The sequence below is a fragment of the Fusarium musae genome, chromosome 5 (assembly GCF_019915245.1).
Source record: "Fusarium musae strain F31 chromosome 5, whole genome shotgun sequence".
Classification (NCBI taxonomy): domain Eukaryota; kingdom Fungi; phylum Ascomycota; class Sordariomycetes; order Hypocreales; family Nectriaceae; genus Fusarium; species Fusarium musae.
The window spans coordinates 3503459-3518134 of NC_058391.1; the positions used below are offsets into that span (position 1 = coordinate 3503459).

The 14676-nt window shown below is 49.2% G+C and overlaps 8 protein-coding genes across 8 annotated transcripts; 7 read left to right on the plus strand and 1 right to left on the minus strand.

The window, feature by feature from the left end:
• Positions 1-426: 426 nt before the first annotated feature.
• On the plus strand, positions 427-1401 carry J7337_007526 (uncharacterized protein; the record flags this gene model as incomplete). The annotated part of the gene is made up of 2 exons (XM_044825174.1): positions 427-916; positions 971-1401. The coding sequence occupies 2 exons, from the start codon at positions 427-429 to the stop codon at positions 1399-1401; spliced, it is 921 nt and encodes a 306-aa protein (XP_044680831.1).
• A 282-nt stretch (positions 1402-1683) lies between these two features.
• On the minus strand, positions 1684-2987 carry J7337_007527 (uncharacterized protein; the record flags this gene model as incomplete). The annotated part of the gene is made up of 3 exons (XM_044825175.1): positions 1684-1696; positions 1948-2810; positions 2877-2987. The coding sequence occupies 3 exons, from the start codon at positions 2985-2987 to the stop codon at positions 1684-1686; spliced, it is 987 nt and encodes a 328-aa protein (XP_044680832.1).
• An 844-nt stretch (positions 2988-3831) lies between these two features.
• J7337_007528 (uncharacterized protein) lies at positions 3832-4753 on the plus strand (the record flags this gene model as incomplete). Its single annotated transcript, XM_044825176.1, has 2 exons — positions 3832-4003; positions 4059-4753. The coding sequence occupies 2 exons, from the start codon at positions 3832-3834 to the stop codon at positions 4751-4753; spliced, it is 867 nt and encodes a 288-aa protein (XP_044680833.1).
• A 789-nt stretch (positions 4754-5542) lies between these two features.
• J7337_007529 (uncharacterized protein) lies at positions 5543-7277 on the plus strand (the record flags this gene model as incomplete). Its single annotated transcript, XM_044825177.1, has 4 exons — positions 5543-5692; positions 5745-5806; positions 5864-6703; positions 6785-7277. The coding sequence occupies 4 exons, from the start codon at positions 5543-5545 to the stop codon at positions 7275-7277; spliced, it is 1545 nt and encodes a 514-aa protein (XP_044680834.1).
• Positions 7278-7926: 649 nt separating this feature from the next.
• Positions 7927-8709, plus strand: J7337_007530 (uncharacterized protein; the record flags this gene model as incomplete). The annotated part of the gene is made up of 2 exons (XM_044825178.1): positions 7927-8037; positions 8092-8709. The coding sequence occupies 2 exons, from the start codon at positions 7927-7929 to the stop codon at positions 8707-8709; spliced, it is 729 nt and encodes a 242-aa protein (XP_044680835.1).
• Positions 8710-9570: 861 nt separating this feature from the next.
• J7337_007531 (uncharacterized protein) lies at positions 9571-10772 on the plus strand (the record flags this gene model as incomplete). Its single annotated transcript, XM_044825179.1, has 2 exons — positions 9571-9769; positions 10189-10772. The coding sequence occupies 2 exons, from the start codon at positions 9571-9573 to the stop codon at positions 10770-10772; spliced, it is 783 nt and encodes a 260-aa protein (XP_044680836.1).
• Positions 10773-11186: 414 nt separating this feature from the next.
• J7337_007532 (uncharacterized protein) lies at positions 11187-13055 on the plus strand (the record flags this gene model as incomplete). The annotated part of the gene is made up of 7 exons (XM_044825180.1): positions 11187-11195; positions 11248-11315; positions 11372-11499; positions 11572-11786; positions 11998-12058; positions 12114-12201; positions 12248-13055. The coding sequence occupies 7 exons, from the start codon at positions 11187-11189 to the stop codon at positions 13053-13055; spliced, it is 1377 nt and encodes a 458-aa protein (XP_044680837.1).
• Positions 13056-13696: 641 nt separating this feature from the next.
• On the plus strand, positions 13697-14655 carry J7337_007533 (uncharacterized protein; the record flags this gene model as incomplete). The annotated part of the gene is made up of 3 exons (XM_044825181.1): positions 13697-13995; positions 14128-14401; positions 14449-14655. The coding sequence occupies 3 exons, from the start codon at positions 13697-13699 to the stop codon at positions 14653-14655; spliced, it is 780 nt and encodes a 259-aa protein (XP_044680838.1).
• Between the last annotated feature and the right edge of the window lie 21 nt (positions 14656-14676).

Genomic DNA, 14676 nt, shown 5'->3' on the forward strand with positions numbered 1-14676 from the left:
CCCGCCGACCGCCGCACTAATGATTCAGGATCAATCGACCGTTTGGCCAAACGTCTACTGAGGAATTCTTCGTTTACTCGTTTAGAACATTCTGAAGTCTAATAATAATAACCCCGGTAAGGCAGACTCGTTCATTGTCTAGTGGGTGATCAGTGAATTCATACCCTTAATTTGTCCTCCGGCTTGGCCGCAAGGCAGTGCTCTTGTCTCCCTTAAATTCTCTGACACTTTTAGTGTCAACCTCAGTATAAAGACTTTCGTTGTCCAGGTCATTCATTGCTTCAATTCAGACCATCATTCATTAGCTTCACTTTACTATTTTCTTTTCATTCTCATCACAATTTCTTTCCTTTGACGTCGTTCCTTCACACACAAGTTCGATCATTACTTCTCTACTTTTTGTAATCGGAAATCCATTCTTTGAAAATGAACATGTTTGCACGTTCTGGCGATGGAGCAGAGGAGTTCAAACTCTATCATTATGACCCGACTGTGGCCGGTGCTGTTATTTTCACCATCCTCTTTCTCGCCACAACTCTCCTCCATTCATGGCAACTTGTTCGAGGACGATCTTGGTTCGTGATCCCATTGACCCTTGGTGGTTTCTGTAAGCTTACCTGCTCCTTCAACCGCACCATTGAGTCTAACATTTTACCCCTTCTTCTAGTCCAGGTTGTTGGATATGCCGCGCGAGCAAAGTCTGGTAACGAGAGTCCTAATTGGACCCTCGGCCCTTATATCATACAAAGCATTCTCCTTCTCGTCGCCCCTGCGCTTTATGCTGCAACGATATATATGGAGCTAGGTAGAATTGTTCTGATGATAGACGGCGAAGGCCGTGTTTTGATCTCCAAGAAGTGGATGACCAAGATCTTTGTTACTGGAGATGTGCTATCATTTATCATGCAGGCAGGAGGTAAGTCATTGGATCCATGCTGTCCTGCCTTCACATACTAACTAGTCGATCAAGGCGGTGGTTATCAGTCGTCTGGTACAATCGAAGCTCTCAGAGCCGGATCCAAAATTATCATCGGCGGTCTCTTCGTCCAACTCCTCTTCTTCGGCGTTTTCATCGTGATTGCGATCGCCTTTCATCGTGCAATCAGCGCCAACCCGACTGCCCGCTCCTCAAGCGGTCTTCCATGGCAGAAACACATGCTTGCTCTGTACATTGGAAGTTTCCTTATCATGGTGCGATCTATCTTCAGGGCCGTCGAGTATCTGCAGGGCTTCGACGGCTACCTGCTCAAACATGAGGCCTACCTGTACATCTTCGATGCCTGTCTCATGTTCTTTGTCATGATCTTGTTCAACTATTTCCATCCATCTGAAATTACTGAAATCTTGAATGGAAGGGGTGCTGGTAAGAGCTACAGCATGCATGCATTTACCGAGGTTTAGGCATGGCGAGAATCTGGATCATTTGGATCTGGAGCAGGAAGGGCATTTATGCCGATGAGAAACACTCTTGAGAGGGAAACAAAGTGTTTTGGTGTGCATCATGAAGGACAGCGAGATAAACTTGGACGGGGAATCAGACTAGAATACTTGTGGCTTAGTTATATATCATCAAATCATTACTTGGTTAAGACTGAGATCGGCGATCCTCCCATATCTCTTGCTCTTAAACCAACCACCGCCAGTGGCCATGATATCCAATGTTCCCAGTAAGAGCCAAGCAAATCATTCACTACCCCTACAATATCGTATCCCCAACCTTCCATAAACCAAGAATCGTTGAGAGAGTGCAGCAAGGCACCGTAGAAAGCATATAAAATGAGTGCTGGCGGTTGTCTCTGATGCAACAGAGAAAAGTACCGCTCTGATGCAAAAGGTACAAACAAGAAAGCCCCCTGCCAGGCCCTATTGGTTGCAGAACACCCAGGGGGCTCAACATCCATGTTTGAAAACTGCGCCATGAACATCCTGATCCTCCTGAGAACGTACAGAATGTCTTCATAAGTTGACGCATCTGGATTATGCTCCCAGATTTCCCTCAAGCGACAGAATCGCTTGTCGTCAATATTCTCGACCAAGTTGGGATCGACGTCGTCCCAATTGCCAATATTCATGGCCTCTTTTAACTGACCCGCCGATAGGACTTCGAAATAAGGCATCATGACTGTCTGGATACCTCGGAGCATGGGGATCCATCCCGCCCCCAAGATACGATCTTTGCGACCACCCCAGCTAGACTCGTCCCAGAACCCCTCTCCCAGTCGACCTGATGCCGCAAACACGTACAGAAGGTTGAGCGACGACCAAACAAACAACCCCTCAGCCGTCTCCTCATTCGACTGCGATATGGCTTCGTTGAAACCCTGCAGACCTTTGCTATGGTAACGCGCTGCTTCTGCAGTATATCTCAGCCTCTGCTGGGGCTCAAGGTACGCGATGTGGAGAGCAGTCAGGCCCAGGAGAGCCTGCATCACGAACGGATGCTCAAATGCGATCTTGGGGAATATGACCTGGCAGATAGCCGACATGGCAGAGTTCTTGTAAACGTCGAGACTTGTCGAGACTGTCCAATGGTGAAGCAGAGCCATGTCCTCCATTCCAAAGATCACGGCTGGTCTGTCGTGTTGCTGTACCCCGAGAACTGACTGATATGCATTTGAGACCAGACCTGGAACAGGTGCAATCGTCTGGGTCTGGGTCTGCTTCGGCGGCTGTGACGAAGTTGACTCGGGAGATGTTTCGTCGCCATGCTGTGTAGACGGTGAAGGGAATACTACTCCTTGGAATGAAGGGTATTCACATTCAACTCCACGACGATGACAAGCACGGCATTCAGGCCGCTCCTCGGTGCACTGCAGTATCAATCAGTTCCAGAATTAGCATTAGCACCGCCACATTCAAGCCACGCAGGCACGCACCTTGACACGCCGTCTTCTGCAGTCCAGACAGCCAGTCTTTGCTTTCTTGTGTGGCCTTCGGGGCTTCGATCCGCTCTTCACGGTAACGACGTCATGAACCTCGGCGTCCATGACGACCAATGACAGATCAGCGAAGCAAGGCTGGGAGCTGAACGAGATTTTCAAGCTCAGATTAAGATTTCGGATATCGTTTGTGTAGGTAGGTAAACGAGGGAGAAAAAGGAAATCTGGTGGCGACGGATGGAACGAAGGTACTGTACGATTACTGTACAGAGCCGAGATTGAAGATCAATGAGCTGAACGAGGTATAAACGAGACTTAAACGAGAACGAGATCTTGAACGAGGTTCCTCGGTCATGAAAACTCTGCTGATTGGAGATGATGGCGAGACTACTCCACTGACTTGGCCGGGAATAGTTAGCGCCAGGGAGCACCGAACGCATTAAATCCGCTTCTCCTCTGCCATGACATGGCCGAAGGGCAAGGAATGAATCGCATGAACTGAGTTTTAAGGAGATCTGACTCTTTGACGTTAGAACACACTCTTAATACGAAAAATAATCCCCTCCTCCATCTCAGAAGCAAGATATGATGCGACACTGGTGAATGTTCCTGGACACCGAAACAGTGCATAGCAAAGAGATAGTTAACATTTATTTCCTTTTATCCAGGTGTCTTTGAAGATACAAGCAGATCCGCTGAGTTGAGGCTCAGCCCTGCCAAAGACGACGACCAGGGATGAATTCGCTCCTCGTTTATTCTCCGACTTCGTTAAGCTTCGTTCCCGTTACGCGCCTCCCTACTCATGCATTCCGTTAAGCCCACTGCGGCTCGGCATAGCCTAGTGTCCCCAGCTTTTGTCATGTATATAGTTTTAGAGAGCGCCCTTCCTGGCATGAATCTCCATCCACCGGGTCTTTAATCTCTGAGTTGTTCATTTTCCATTCTCTTCATCATGGCCGACACTGAAACAGCAGGCTTTGACTTTAAGCTTTATCGCTATGATCCTTCTCTTCCAGCGGCAGTTGTCAGCACTGTTGTCTTCGCAGTCCTCTCGGTGCTACATACTTGGCGATTAATTCGAGTTCGCGCTTATTACTTTACACCTTTCGTCGTTGGCGGTTTTTGTAGGTCCATGATTCCTTCAGATTGTGTTGTCGACATCGCTAACCTTCTCTTCAGTCGAAACTATTGGATATGCTGGAAGAATATGGGGTCACTTTGACAAGCTCTCCGTCGGTGGTTTCGTGCTACAAGCCATTCCCATCCTCGTCGCACCCGCCCTCTTCGCCGCCTCGATCTACATGATTCTCGGTCGCCTGATCCGAACTGTCGGAGCCGCCCACCTATCTCTTGTACCCGTCAAGTGGGTGACACGCATCTTCGTTACCGGCGACGTTATCGCATTCAGTTTACAGGCTGGTGGCGGAGGTATTCAGTCAGCTGGTACCCTGGATCTCTACAACCTGGGCGAGAAGATTATTATCGCCGGTCTGTTTGTCCAAATCGTCGTCTTTGGCTTCTTCGTCGTCACCTCGATCCTCTTCCATGCTCGACTACTCAAGTCCCCAACACCCGAGTCACTGCGAGGCGATGTACCCTGGGCGCGATACCTTTACGTTCTTTATGCCACGAGTTTCCTTATTCTTGTCCGAAGTATCTTCAGAGTGGTGGAGTACCTCCAAGGAAACAAGGGATACCTTATCTCTCATGAGTTTTATTTATATATCTTTGATGCTGTTTTGATGGCCCTGGTTATGCTTATTTTTATGATTTGGTATGTCAAGCATTTGCAGAAGGAGCACAAACCGGCAGATGTCGAGGACAGGGAGTTGTCCTCGTACGAGAGCCCCGAGGAGTACCGACACAGGAAGTGAGGGCAAAAGCATGCGACGGATAGACTGGTCTTGTTTTTTAGCGTCTAAATTCTGTATTTCATTACATAGAACGAATATCGTTAATTGGAACACCCTTTATGTACTTGACTGAATGCGAATAAGCGGTGGTAGTGCATTGTTAGAGCTCGCATATCTAGCACCTGGGAATGCCGTGGAAGAGGAGCATAATGCCTGGCTGAGTGTAACATATGAGAGGTCTTATCTGGTGATAGATTAAAATGTTACATGTAAAAGTTCAATTGATGAAACCCCAGTTGCAGGAGATGCCGATCCTGTTGTAACCCCTCTTTGAACCCTGGGGTTGCCATTTGAGCCTACGGAGCCCCCGCAGACAATCAGCTATCGGAGACAACCCAAATTATGATACCTCATTTTCCACCAAGTGTTAAAGCCGTCAAGTTGTGAACTCAATTCGCCGAAAGTATCCAACGCCCACGTGCTCCCCGAAAGTATCAACGATGGGCATTTCCTCCGTGTAACGATTCGCGAAAATGCGATGGCCACACAAACATTGGCATTCTTGGCGCGTGATTAATCTTTCGCCTGCCATTGGATATCATTATGTCTTGGTACGATCTCAATGCAGCTAGAGGCAGGAGTTAGCAGGTTTTCGGAAGGTTACCTCTAAATCGACGCTGACCATGCTCTATTCGTCCAGGATCATCGGGTCTGTGAGATAAAGCCCACGCGACTTTCTTTTCTCACGATCGTCTTGCGCTTTTTAGATCTTTTCTTAATTATTCAAACCTTTCAGCTAAGCTCGAAACCATGTCTTCTGTGAAAAAGAACCAGGACGTGGAGGAGCAGAATGGACCCAACTATGGCACTGTCGATGTCAAGGTTGGCACTCAACAGGACCTTCTTGACCTGCAAGATCTGGACCCTGCATTCAATCAGAAGATGAGACTCATCAACGATGTGAGAGACATCACCAAATTCGCGCAAACAATTATAAGCTGACTCGGACCAGGCTATTGACGAAATTGGTTGGACGCCGTATCACCTCAAGTTATTCTTCTTGAACGGCTTTGGGTAAGACCTCGTTGAGAACGTCTCCAATTCGCTGACTGCTGACCTTTTTTTGTGAAGCTATGCTGTTGATTCAATGATCCTTCTCTTCCAGTCCATCATTGCGACACAATCGTTCCGTGAGTTCGGAGAAAAGGGCTACGCCAACGGCATGACCATAGCAGCATACGTCGGCATGTTGACAGGCGCTCTCTTCTGGGGTTTCAGCGCCGACATCATAGGGAGAAAATACGCCTTCAACATCACCCTCTTCCTCTGCTCGGTCAGCTGCATCGTCGCTGGTGGTATGCCTAATTGGCCGTCCCTTGGACTTTTTATTGCACTGGTTAGTTTTGGCGCTGGCGGCAACCTTGTCATGGATACAGCCGTATTTCTCGAGTATCTTCCAAGTAACAAACAGTGGCTTTTAACCCTTATGGCGTGTTGGTGGGGTTTCGGCCAAGCAATCGCTGGTTTCATTGCTTGGGGGTTCATGGTCCCTGAGCGTTGGAATTGCGTTGATGTCGAGACTTGTACGCGGGGGAACAACATGGGTTGGCGATACGTCATGTTCACAGGCGGCGCCCTCGTCTTCTTCCTATCGCTTCTTCGAGTCACCGTTATTAGACTTCGCGAGACGCCCAAGTACCTCCTCGGTGTTGGAAAAGATGAGGAAGTGATTGAGACATTCCAATACCTGGCGACCAAGTACAATCGCACTTGCTCTCTCACTTTGCAGGATCTCGTTGCTTGCGGAAATATCACCTCAGCTCACAGCAAGAACCGATTCTCGATAAGCGAGACAATGATCCATATTCGAGGCCTGTTCAGCACCAAGAAGATGACCATCTCGACCGCCAGCATCTTTCTGTCCTGGACTCTGATCGGTCTTGCGTACCCTCTGTTCTACGTCTTTCTTCCGTGAGTTGCCATTTTTATTCATGCACTTGAGACATGGAACCTTCCCCAAATACCGTTACGCAGGTGCTGATATCGTCCTAGGTCGTATCTGGCAAGTAGAGGCGCAGTCTTCAACCGTTCACAGTTCGAAATCTGGCGCAACTACGCCCTGACCAACATCAGCGGCATCCCAGGCCCCGTTGTTGCTGGCTTCATGTGTAACACCAAGCTTGGCCGCAAGTACACCATGGTCATCGGCGCTCTGATCAGCATGGCTTTCTTCTTCGCCTACACTTCTGTGAAGACTTCTGTGCAAGACCTTACCTTCACTTGTCTGATCGCTTTCTGCATCAACATCTACTACGGCACTCTTTATGCCTACACCCCTGAGGTCTTGCCGAGTGCTCATCGTGCTACTGGAAGTGCCATTGCTGTCGCGTGCAACCGAGTGATGGGAATTGTATCAGCTGTTGTCGCGACTGAAGCTAACACCGACACACCTGCTCCTCTGTATGTTTGTGCTGCGTTGTTTCTTGCAATGGCAGCCGTCTCGGCATCGTTCCCATTTGAACCGTATGGACACCGAAGCTCTTAAAGGATTTCCTCCCTCGAATCGCAAGCTCCCGACGCTGTGACAAGAAATGCGACAGCCTGCTTCAAGCTTGAGCATGAAAGAACTGGAACAGGATGGTATGCAAGTCACTCCCCGGGAGAGAAGGCGTTTCGTGACTGACAGTGATATAAAACAGTCTTGAAATCCAGGCCAATGGAAGCTACAACCTCACGTTCGAGATCACTACGCTATCATTAGCTGACCAGCAGAAATTACTCTAGAGTTTAGCAATGAAATCATATGAGCAAAAACCTAGTGGTGCTCGAAACTACTTGAAAGTAGTCAGTTCCCATTGGCGAATGGTAGCGTCTGGTTCAATCGGTGACAGCAAATCCCTTAAGTAAGTTCTTAATGTAACTAAAGCAGTATTGCGAGTGGCCCATGAGATGAAAGAGCATTTTGGTATCAGATTATCATCCTAGGTATGTCGTGGTTAGTATCACAAACGAATAACAGCGTCCCAACATCTTGGCCTTGAGACTGAGTTTTCATCCGAAAACAATAGCGCTTCCTCTGGTTACAAGGCGGTTCGCCCCCCTAGGATTTGTGAATCACGGCTGTTTTCACGAATCCAATCCACCTTCTGATTTCTTCCGCACTCCAGGCGTGCACTCTTCCGTGTCTTCTCTCGATGGCACAGGCTTTAGTGCATTGGCATCGCATCCTTCTCTCCTTGGTCGCCCTTTGTCCCGTCGACGGTCCCCTTTCAACTTTTACAACTCACTTTGAACCCCGGCAGACGGTATGTCCCCAGCCAAATCACTCATTGGTCTTTTCTCAACTAACAGAACTCCAGTCCCGGTATCAAGTCCCGAAGGCTGAGGCTTCAGCCCATACATCAAAATCTACACTTCCAAGCAACAGTGTCAATCCGCTCAAGCAGCCCATCATGTCTTCAGTCATGTCGGAAAAGTCGACCTCTCGATCGAAGCGCAACTCCCCAAAACGCAGTCTTGCGCCCAGCTCAGCAACAAGCGACGCAAAACGTCGCAAGAGCGAGCACGTCAAGAAATTCACCGAAATGAAACTCGACGACGTCGAACAGATCTTTCAGAAGTCCCGTGACGCTCTCAACAAAGCAGAGGAGCTGTACCAAGACGCTGAAAAAGCGCGCACCGAGAAGCTAGAGACCTACATGAATGCCACAAAGGCCATGACCGGTGCTCATCAAACACTGTCGAGTGCCATGGTCAGGAAGGCAAATGCGACGAAGGACGTCGCGAGACTGGAAATGATCAAAGATGCTCGAGAGGCAATTGAGAAACGAGACAACCTGCAGATTCAAGTCGAAAAACAGAGGAAGGAGCTCCTTGCGGTGGAAACCAAGCTCTTGATGTGGGACAACATCGCCAACATGGCGGTAGAGAATCTCAAGGAAGATGATCTGGAGCACCTGTTCCAGTTCCAGGGGTAGATATTGGGAGCAAAACAAAGTATAGGGGACTTTACGATGGGTTATCCTAGCTACCAACTTCGTCCTTCAAGACATTCAAATTCTACCTATCTCATGCTTTGTGATCTGATGTTATTCTGTGGAACTATATGCTGTACATTCCCTGCGCTCTTATCACTTGACTTCCTGGTCAGCTCAGATCACGTCAAAGACGGATCAAGGAGGATAAGCTCCTCTGTTGCAAGCCCGACAAATGCACTTGCATTCTTTTGAGATGGCGGTTTGTGATAAAATGATAACATAGCTGCTATAATTGAATGTATATGGATGCAATGATGAATATTTGTTGGAGTGATAAATGCATGCGATATGTTAATCCAGTATCGTGTCTCCCGAACTTACTTCTTTGATACCGTAATTCTTTGTCTGTCTATCTCCAAGGGAACCTCGAATATGACAAACATTCAAGGTCCCTTGCAAATGAATATTGGACTCGCACCAAAATCGTCTTTCCAAAGAAGTAAGTCTTTCCTTGGGAACCAGGTTGTTTCCCGAGGTTGGAGAATGTCCGATGGATATCATGTTCCGTCGAGTCAACGAGACCATTCCGACCAAGGCGAGGTTCACTCGCTTGACGTGACTCAGGCTAGGAAGAACCTAGTCAGCTAGCCAGCACAAAGTCCCCTCTAACTTAGTGAGGTGAGATGCGGGATCCCCACGGGGTTGAGGTCAGGGATCAGTAGCACCGGAGCGCACCCGATGGACAGAGTTGCTTTGATCTCCATGATTCAGGTCAATATATATACCACTCTTAGGCCCGTGGAAGATTGAGTAAATTGGAAAAGGCCACTCCACAATCCATGAGACGCACCCCAACGAGCCATGGATCAAAGCAACAACAAAGCCCTTAAGCCGATCAAGGTAGACGACAAGTTCGTCGAACACGCTCCCGATGTTGCGCATATCGATCGAGGAAATATTGGAAATGCGAAAATTGAGGGGATGGATAAAGATCTTGGCCTTGTTGGAAACCAGTACAACATTGCTAACACCATCTTTTTCGTGCCCTACATCATTTTCGGTGAGTCCTCACAAGAGATTGCAGGGTGATCTACTGACCAGCTTCAGAGGTGCCTTCCAATATTGTCCTCAAGAAGGTTAGAGCGAGTATCTGGCTGTCTTTCTTGATTATATGCTGGGGAATTGTCATGACGTGCATGGGAGTGGTGCAGAACTTCCAAGGTCTTGTTGCGTGCCAAGTCATTCTGGGAGTATTCGAGGCAAGTGGCGCTTCCTTCTTCTGCTTCACCACGCTGACTTGCAGGTCAGGCAGGTTTCTTCCCAGGCGCTGTGTTCATCGTCTCGAGCTGGTACCTTCGTCACGAACTTCAGCAACGTCTCGCCATCTTCTACACAGCTTCCGCATTTTCTGGTGCACTCAGCGGTCTTTTGGCTTTCGGAATCGCTCGTCTCGATGATGCTGGATCTTCCTCATTAAAGGGGCTGTCACCGTCGCAGCTGGTCTGGTGATGCCGCTCCTCATCATTGACACTCCCGAAAGGGCTAAGTGGCTTTCTGATGATGAGAAGCGCTTTGTGGACCTTCGTTTGCGTCTTTCCGGCGTGAGATCGAATACCGAAGAGGGTGACAAGTTCTCGTGGAAGCTACTCTTCAAGACCATGGCTGATTGGAAGGTGTTGCTGGGAATTACCCTCGCTTGGGCCAACTCTGTTCCCAATGCGGCTTTCAAGTTCACCATGCCCCGGATCATCAAGCAGCTCGGATTCTCAACTGCGCAATCACAGCTTTTAACAATGCCTCCATATGTAGGTGGCGGTATTGCTGCATGGTTATCTGGAAGATTCTCGGATCGTTTGTCGTGGCGTATGCCTTTTATTGTCGGGCCCATGTCGGTACTGCTCGTCGCCCTGGCTGCTTCATGCGCTCTGCTCATGGAGTTTTGTCTCTGGAAGTCGAACAAAGCCAGGGCTCAGCTTTCTGAGGCAGAGATACATCAAAAGTATTCTCAGGAGGAACTGGATGCTATGGGAGAGCGAAGTCCGCTGTACAAGTATACCCTTTAGTTGGGGAGAGCATGCCGCGCCATGTATCGTGAAAAGAATTGCAGGACGAAATGAAAACCACCCATACCGTTACCCTCCCCATCACCCCGCTAAGCCCGCTGAGGTATATAACGCCTAGCGCTAGTCTAGGGCTTGCATGAAGGATTGGCGAATGCCATTACCCGGAATCCTGTCAGCCCTAAGATGCCGAGATAGCCTTCATCCCGCAGATGCACTTGATATAAAGATCGGGAGATAATCTTGAAGTTTTCCGAAAAGACCGATCTGTATAATTCGAGTTGTCTGCGTGCGATCTCGTGGGTCGATGGTGCGATCATGGCAAGCCGAATTATTGCGCTTCTCCTCACTTTTTAGACCGCTGTCGCTTTTGAAGTTCCTATTATAGATCTTGGCTATGCTGTTTACCAAGGATCTATGCAAGAGGTACGAAGCAAACGGTTGATGATGTGACGCCGCTGACATGACTGGCGGGAAGGGATCGCCGTACCTGTACAACTTCTCCAACATCAGATATGGTGAACCTCCGATAGGGGATCTTCGATTGTACGTACCGCGCTGCGCAAAACGAACCTGCGACTGCCGATATGCTGACTCGACAGCGCGAAACCTGTTGCTCCCAAAGGACGCAACGTCACAATAGATAAAGGGGATGTTGGGCGTATTTGTCCCCAGGCGATGGCCGCTTGGGAACTGTACACTTCGTTCACAGGACCAGACTTCTTGGGTGGTTAGATCTCAGCTCTCACTGAAGATCAAAGACATGCCCTCAAAGAACCCTCAGATCTGAAAATACCGATAGATCCCAGGGAAACAGAAGACTGTCTCTTTCTCGATGTTGTCACGCCAATTGAGACTTTCGAGAGCCCATTGAAGAAACTGGCGCCGGTCATATTCTGGCTTTCGGGAGGTGGATATACGACTGGTGGAAAGGGCTGGTTTGACCCCGCGGGTCTCATCAAGGCGAGCTATGCGTCGAGTTCGGAAGGCTTGGTCTTTGTTTCTGCGAACTATCAAGTATGTTGCCGTCAGCTGGGTTCAAGGAAGGTAGAAGGCTGACGACTCACAACTTGGTGCTCTTGGATGGCTTGCTGGATCGAAATTGGACCCCGGTAGTGATGTAAATTGCTTTGGTACTGATGATGGTTAGCTGATGAACAGTTCAGAGACGATGGTAGCGAATGCGGCACTTTACGACCAGCGACTGGCACTCGAGTGGATACAATAGAACATCCATCAGTTCGGCGGTGATCCAGCTCGTGTGACTATCATGGGCGAGTCAGTTGGAGGTTTGTCTTTTCTGGCCCATGGAGACGAGCTTCAGAGTTGACCGGAACTTGACAGGCGCCAGTATTCATAATCACCTGATCGCTTTTGGAGGCAAGGATAGGTCAACACTCTTCCAGCGGGCGATTCCCCAAAGTACTGGCTGGTAAGGAACCGAAAGGCTCGTGGCATACTTGGCTGACGCACCTCAGGGTTCATATCGCGAATGACAAACTCGAGAATGATGTGATCGACAAGTTCCTCGCTCTTGCAAATGTTCCAGATCTGGAATCGGCTAGAAAACTGTCAACTGAAGAGATTCAAGAGGCTAACAGGCTTCTGATCACAACCTCTGCTTGGGGAACAAGTACGACAGGTCCATTTGTTGATGAGCTGTACGTACCAGAAAACCCCGATAAGCTGTTTGCAGAAGGGAGGCATATACAGAATGTAGATCTGTTGATCGGATACAACGAAGATGAAGGACTGATCTTCACATCTCCAGAGGCGAATGACGATGCCGGGTATCGCAAGTTTCTGGAGTCGACATACTCTAACACCAGTCCTGAGACACTTGACCACATCGAGACGACACTCTACCCGCCAGTCTTTGACGGTAGCTACGGGTACACCAATCAAACGGGTCGTGCCTCCATCACCAAGGCCGAGTCGGAGTTCACCTGCAAATACGGATTCCTGCAGGCGGCGTATGGAAACAGGGCCAAGAGTTACCGCTTCAACGTCCACCCCGGTCTTCACGGCAGTGAGATGCACTATACCTTTTACAATGGTCCAGACCGGAATCCAGAGGTTTACAAAGGCATTGCTTTCGGGTTTCAAGAGCTTCTGACGAGTTTTGCGGCGACTGGAAACGCGACTTCGCTGGCCGCTCCTCAGGGGGTACCGGTGTACGGGGAAGAGAGGCGTATGCTTTACATCGGTAATGAGGGCTTCGGTATCGCGACGGATGAGACTATTCCTGATCGCTGTAAGTTCTGGCAGAGTGGGATTTACCTGTGAGTTTGTATAGTGTCAACCTTGGGTCATAAAGATGTTTTCGGCAGACATCTGCAATTGGCTTAGGTATCGGGGCTCACGAAGGTCGGAGTGTGGGTTTTGTGGTTGTTTGTGGTGAGAGCTTTTCACGACGAGCTTTGAAGAGACAGCCTGGCAACGGGGATTTGGCAGTGCCGGGAGAATCAAGGCTAAAAGTGCTCTTCCTCTGGTGCTGTTCCGTGTTCGGGGCTTTCATCTAAGGCCTGCTTGACACTGTTCTTCTCTGCTGTTTTACTTGGCACAGGGGAAAAGAAGGCTCAGGACTTTGATCTAAATAATGAAGAGACTTAGGTAACGTAGCATAAGATTAGGATATCTTCACTAAGCTTGGGATATCTTTACTCAGTTTAGGATGCTTTTGCTAAGTTTAGGACTTTTGACAATCTGTAGCAAGGTCCGATGTTCCCTTGCCCCCTGAGGTCATTCTACGTTGCCTTAAGTTCAATAAGGAGGCCCATGAATCACTGGGTAGTGGGGCTGGCATGAGATGGTTCGCCAAATCGTGCAAAAAGTCATGCCCCGGGAGCTCTCCCTCACTGCATCAACAACAACGCAAACTTCATCTTCACCACTTCTCAAAGCTCATCAGTGATTCACCACCCACGATGCCTTCCTCGGCGCATCAGTCCCTTCACGGACTGAGCGTCGAGAACTCGTGGTTCGCAGTGCATCCAGTCTTCTGGACATCTCAGCACCTCGATCTCCTGGGGATTCGCTTCGTGCACATCGATGGTCCTCGACACGCAGTACAACCTCGCCGAGAGAACGCTGTGAAGCTTGACCCAGTCAAGGTTATTTTCCATATCATGCGCTTTGCCTCGGTTCCGGAACCTGAAGACAAGCTTAAGTCGGCCTTTTATCTTCTTTGTGTCCCAGGAAGCCCCCTGAGGCCCAGGTCCAAGCCGTAAGTTGACTTTCATTCCCCTTGCCCGACCTCCAGAGCTGACTTGGTCTGTTTGGACGTGTACAGCCCAAAATTCTTCTACGCGGAACGCGCCGCTCATGAAACACTGTGCTATGTCTTTCATGTAACCAGGACTTCCACCCGAGCGCAGGCCCCGGTAGTTGGGTTCACTTACTACCGGGCCTTCAACTGGGAGCGTGACAGGCGCTACACTCCACGAAAGCACCCCAAGGCCAGATATGGTAAAACCAACGGCCCAGTCGAGGAGATTTGCAAGATTCTCTTGCGGAAGGTTAACCCACAGAAATGGGAGGAGGACCCTTACATCGTCTGTCTTCTGTTGTCGCTCGCACAAGCGCAGGCAATCAAACAGAAGAGAGAAAAAGAAAAGCCGGACACTTTCCCTGTACGTTTATCCACTCTATCGCTGATGTCTTTACTGACTTTCAAAAGGTGCGACTCCTCGTGGCTGTCGACGGAGACACGGAATTCGCCCACGTCTTCCAGGCTGAGATTGACGCGCATATTCTCAAAGCACTCGACAAGCCGACATTCGGTTTCAATGGAGTCACATGGCCGACCATTACTCACTCGAAGGTGGCTTACGGCCCTTACCCGAGTTTTCCGGATCGCCTCCTGGCGGAGGTGCTTGAGTCTTAGGCGACGCAGGTGTAGGAAAGG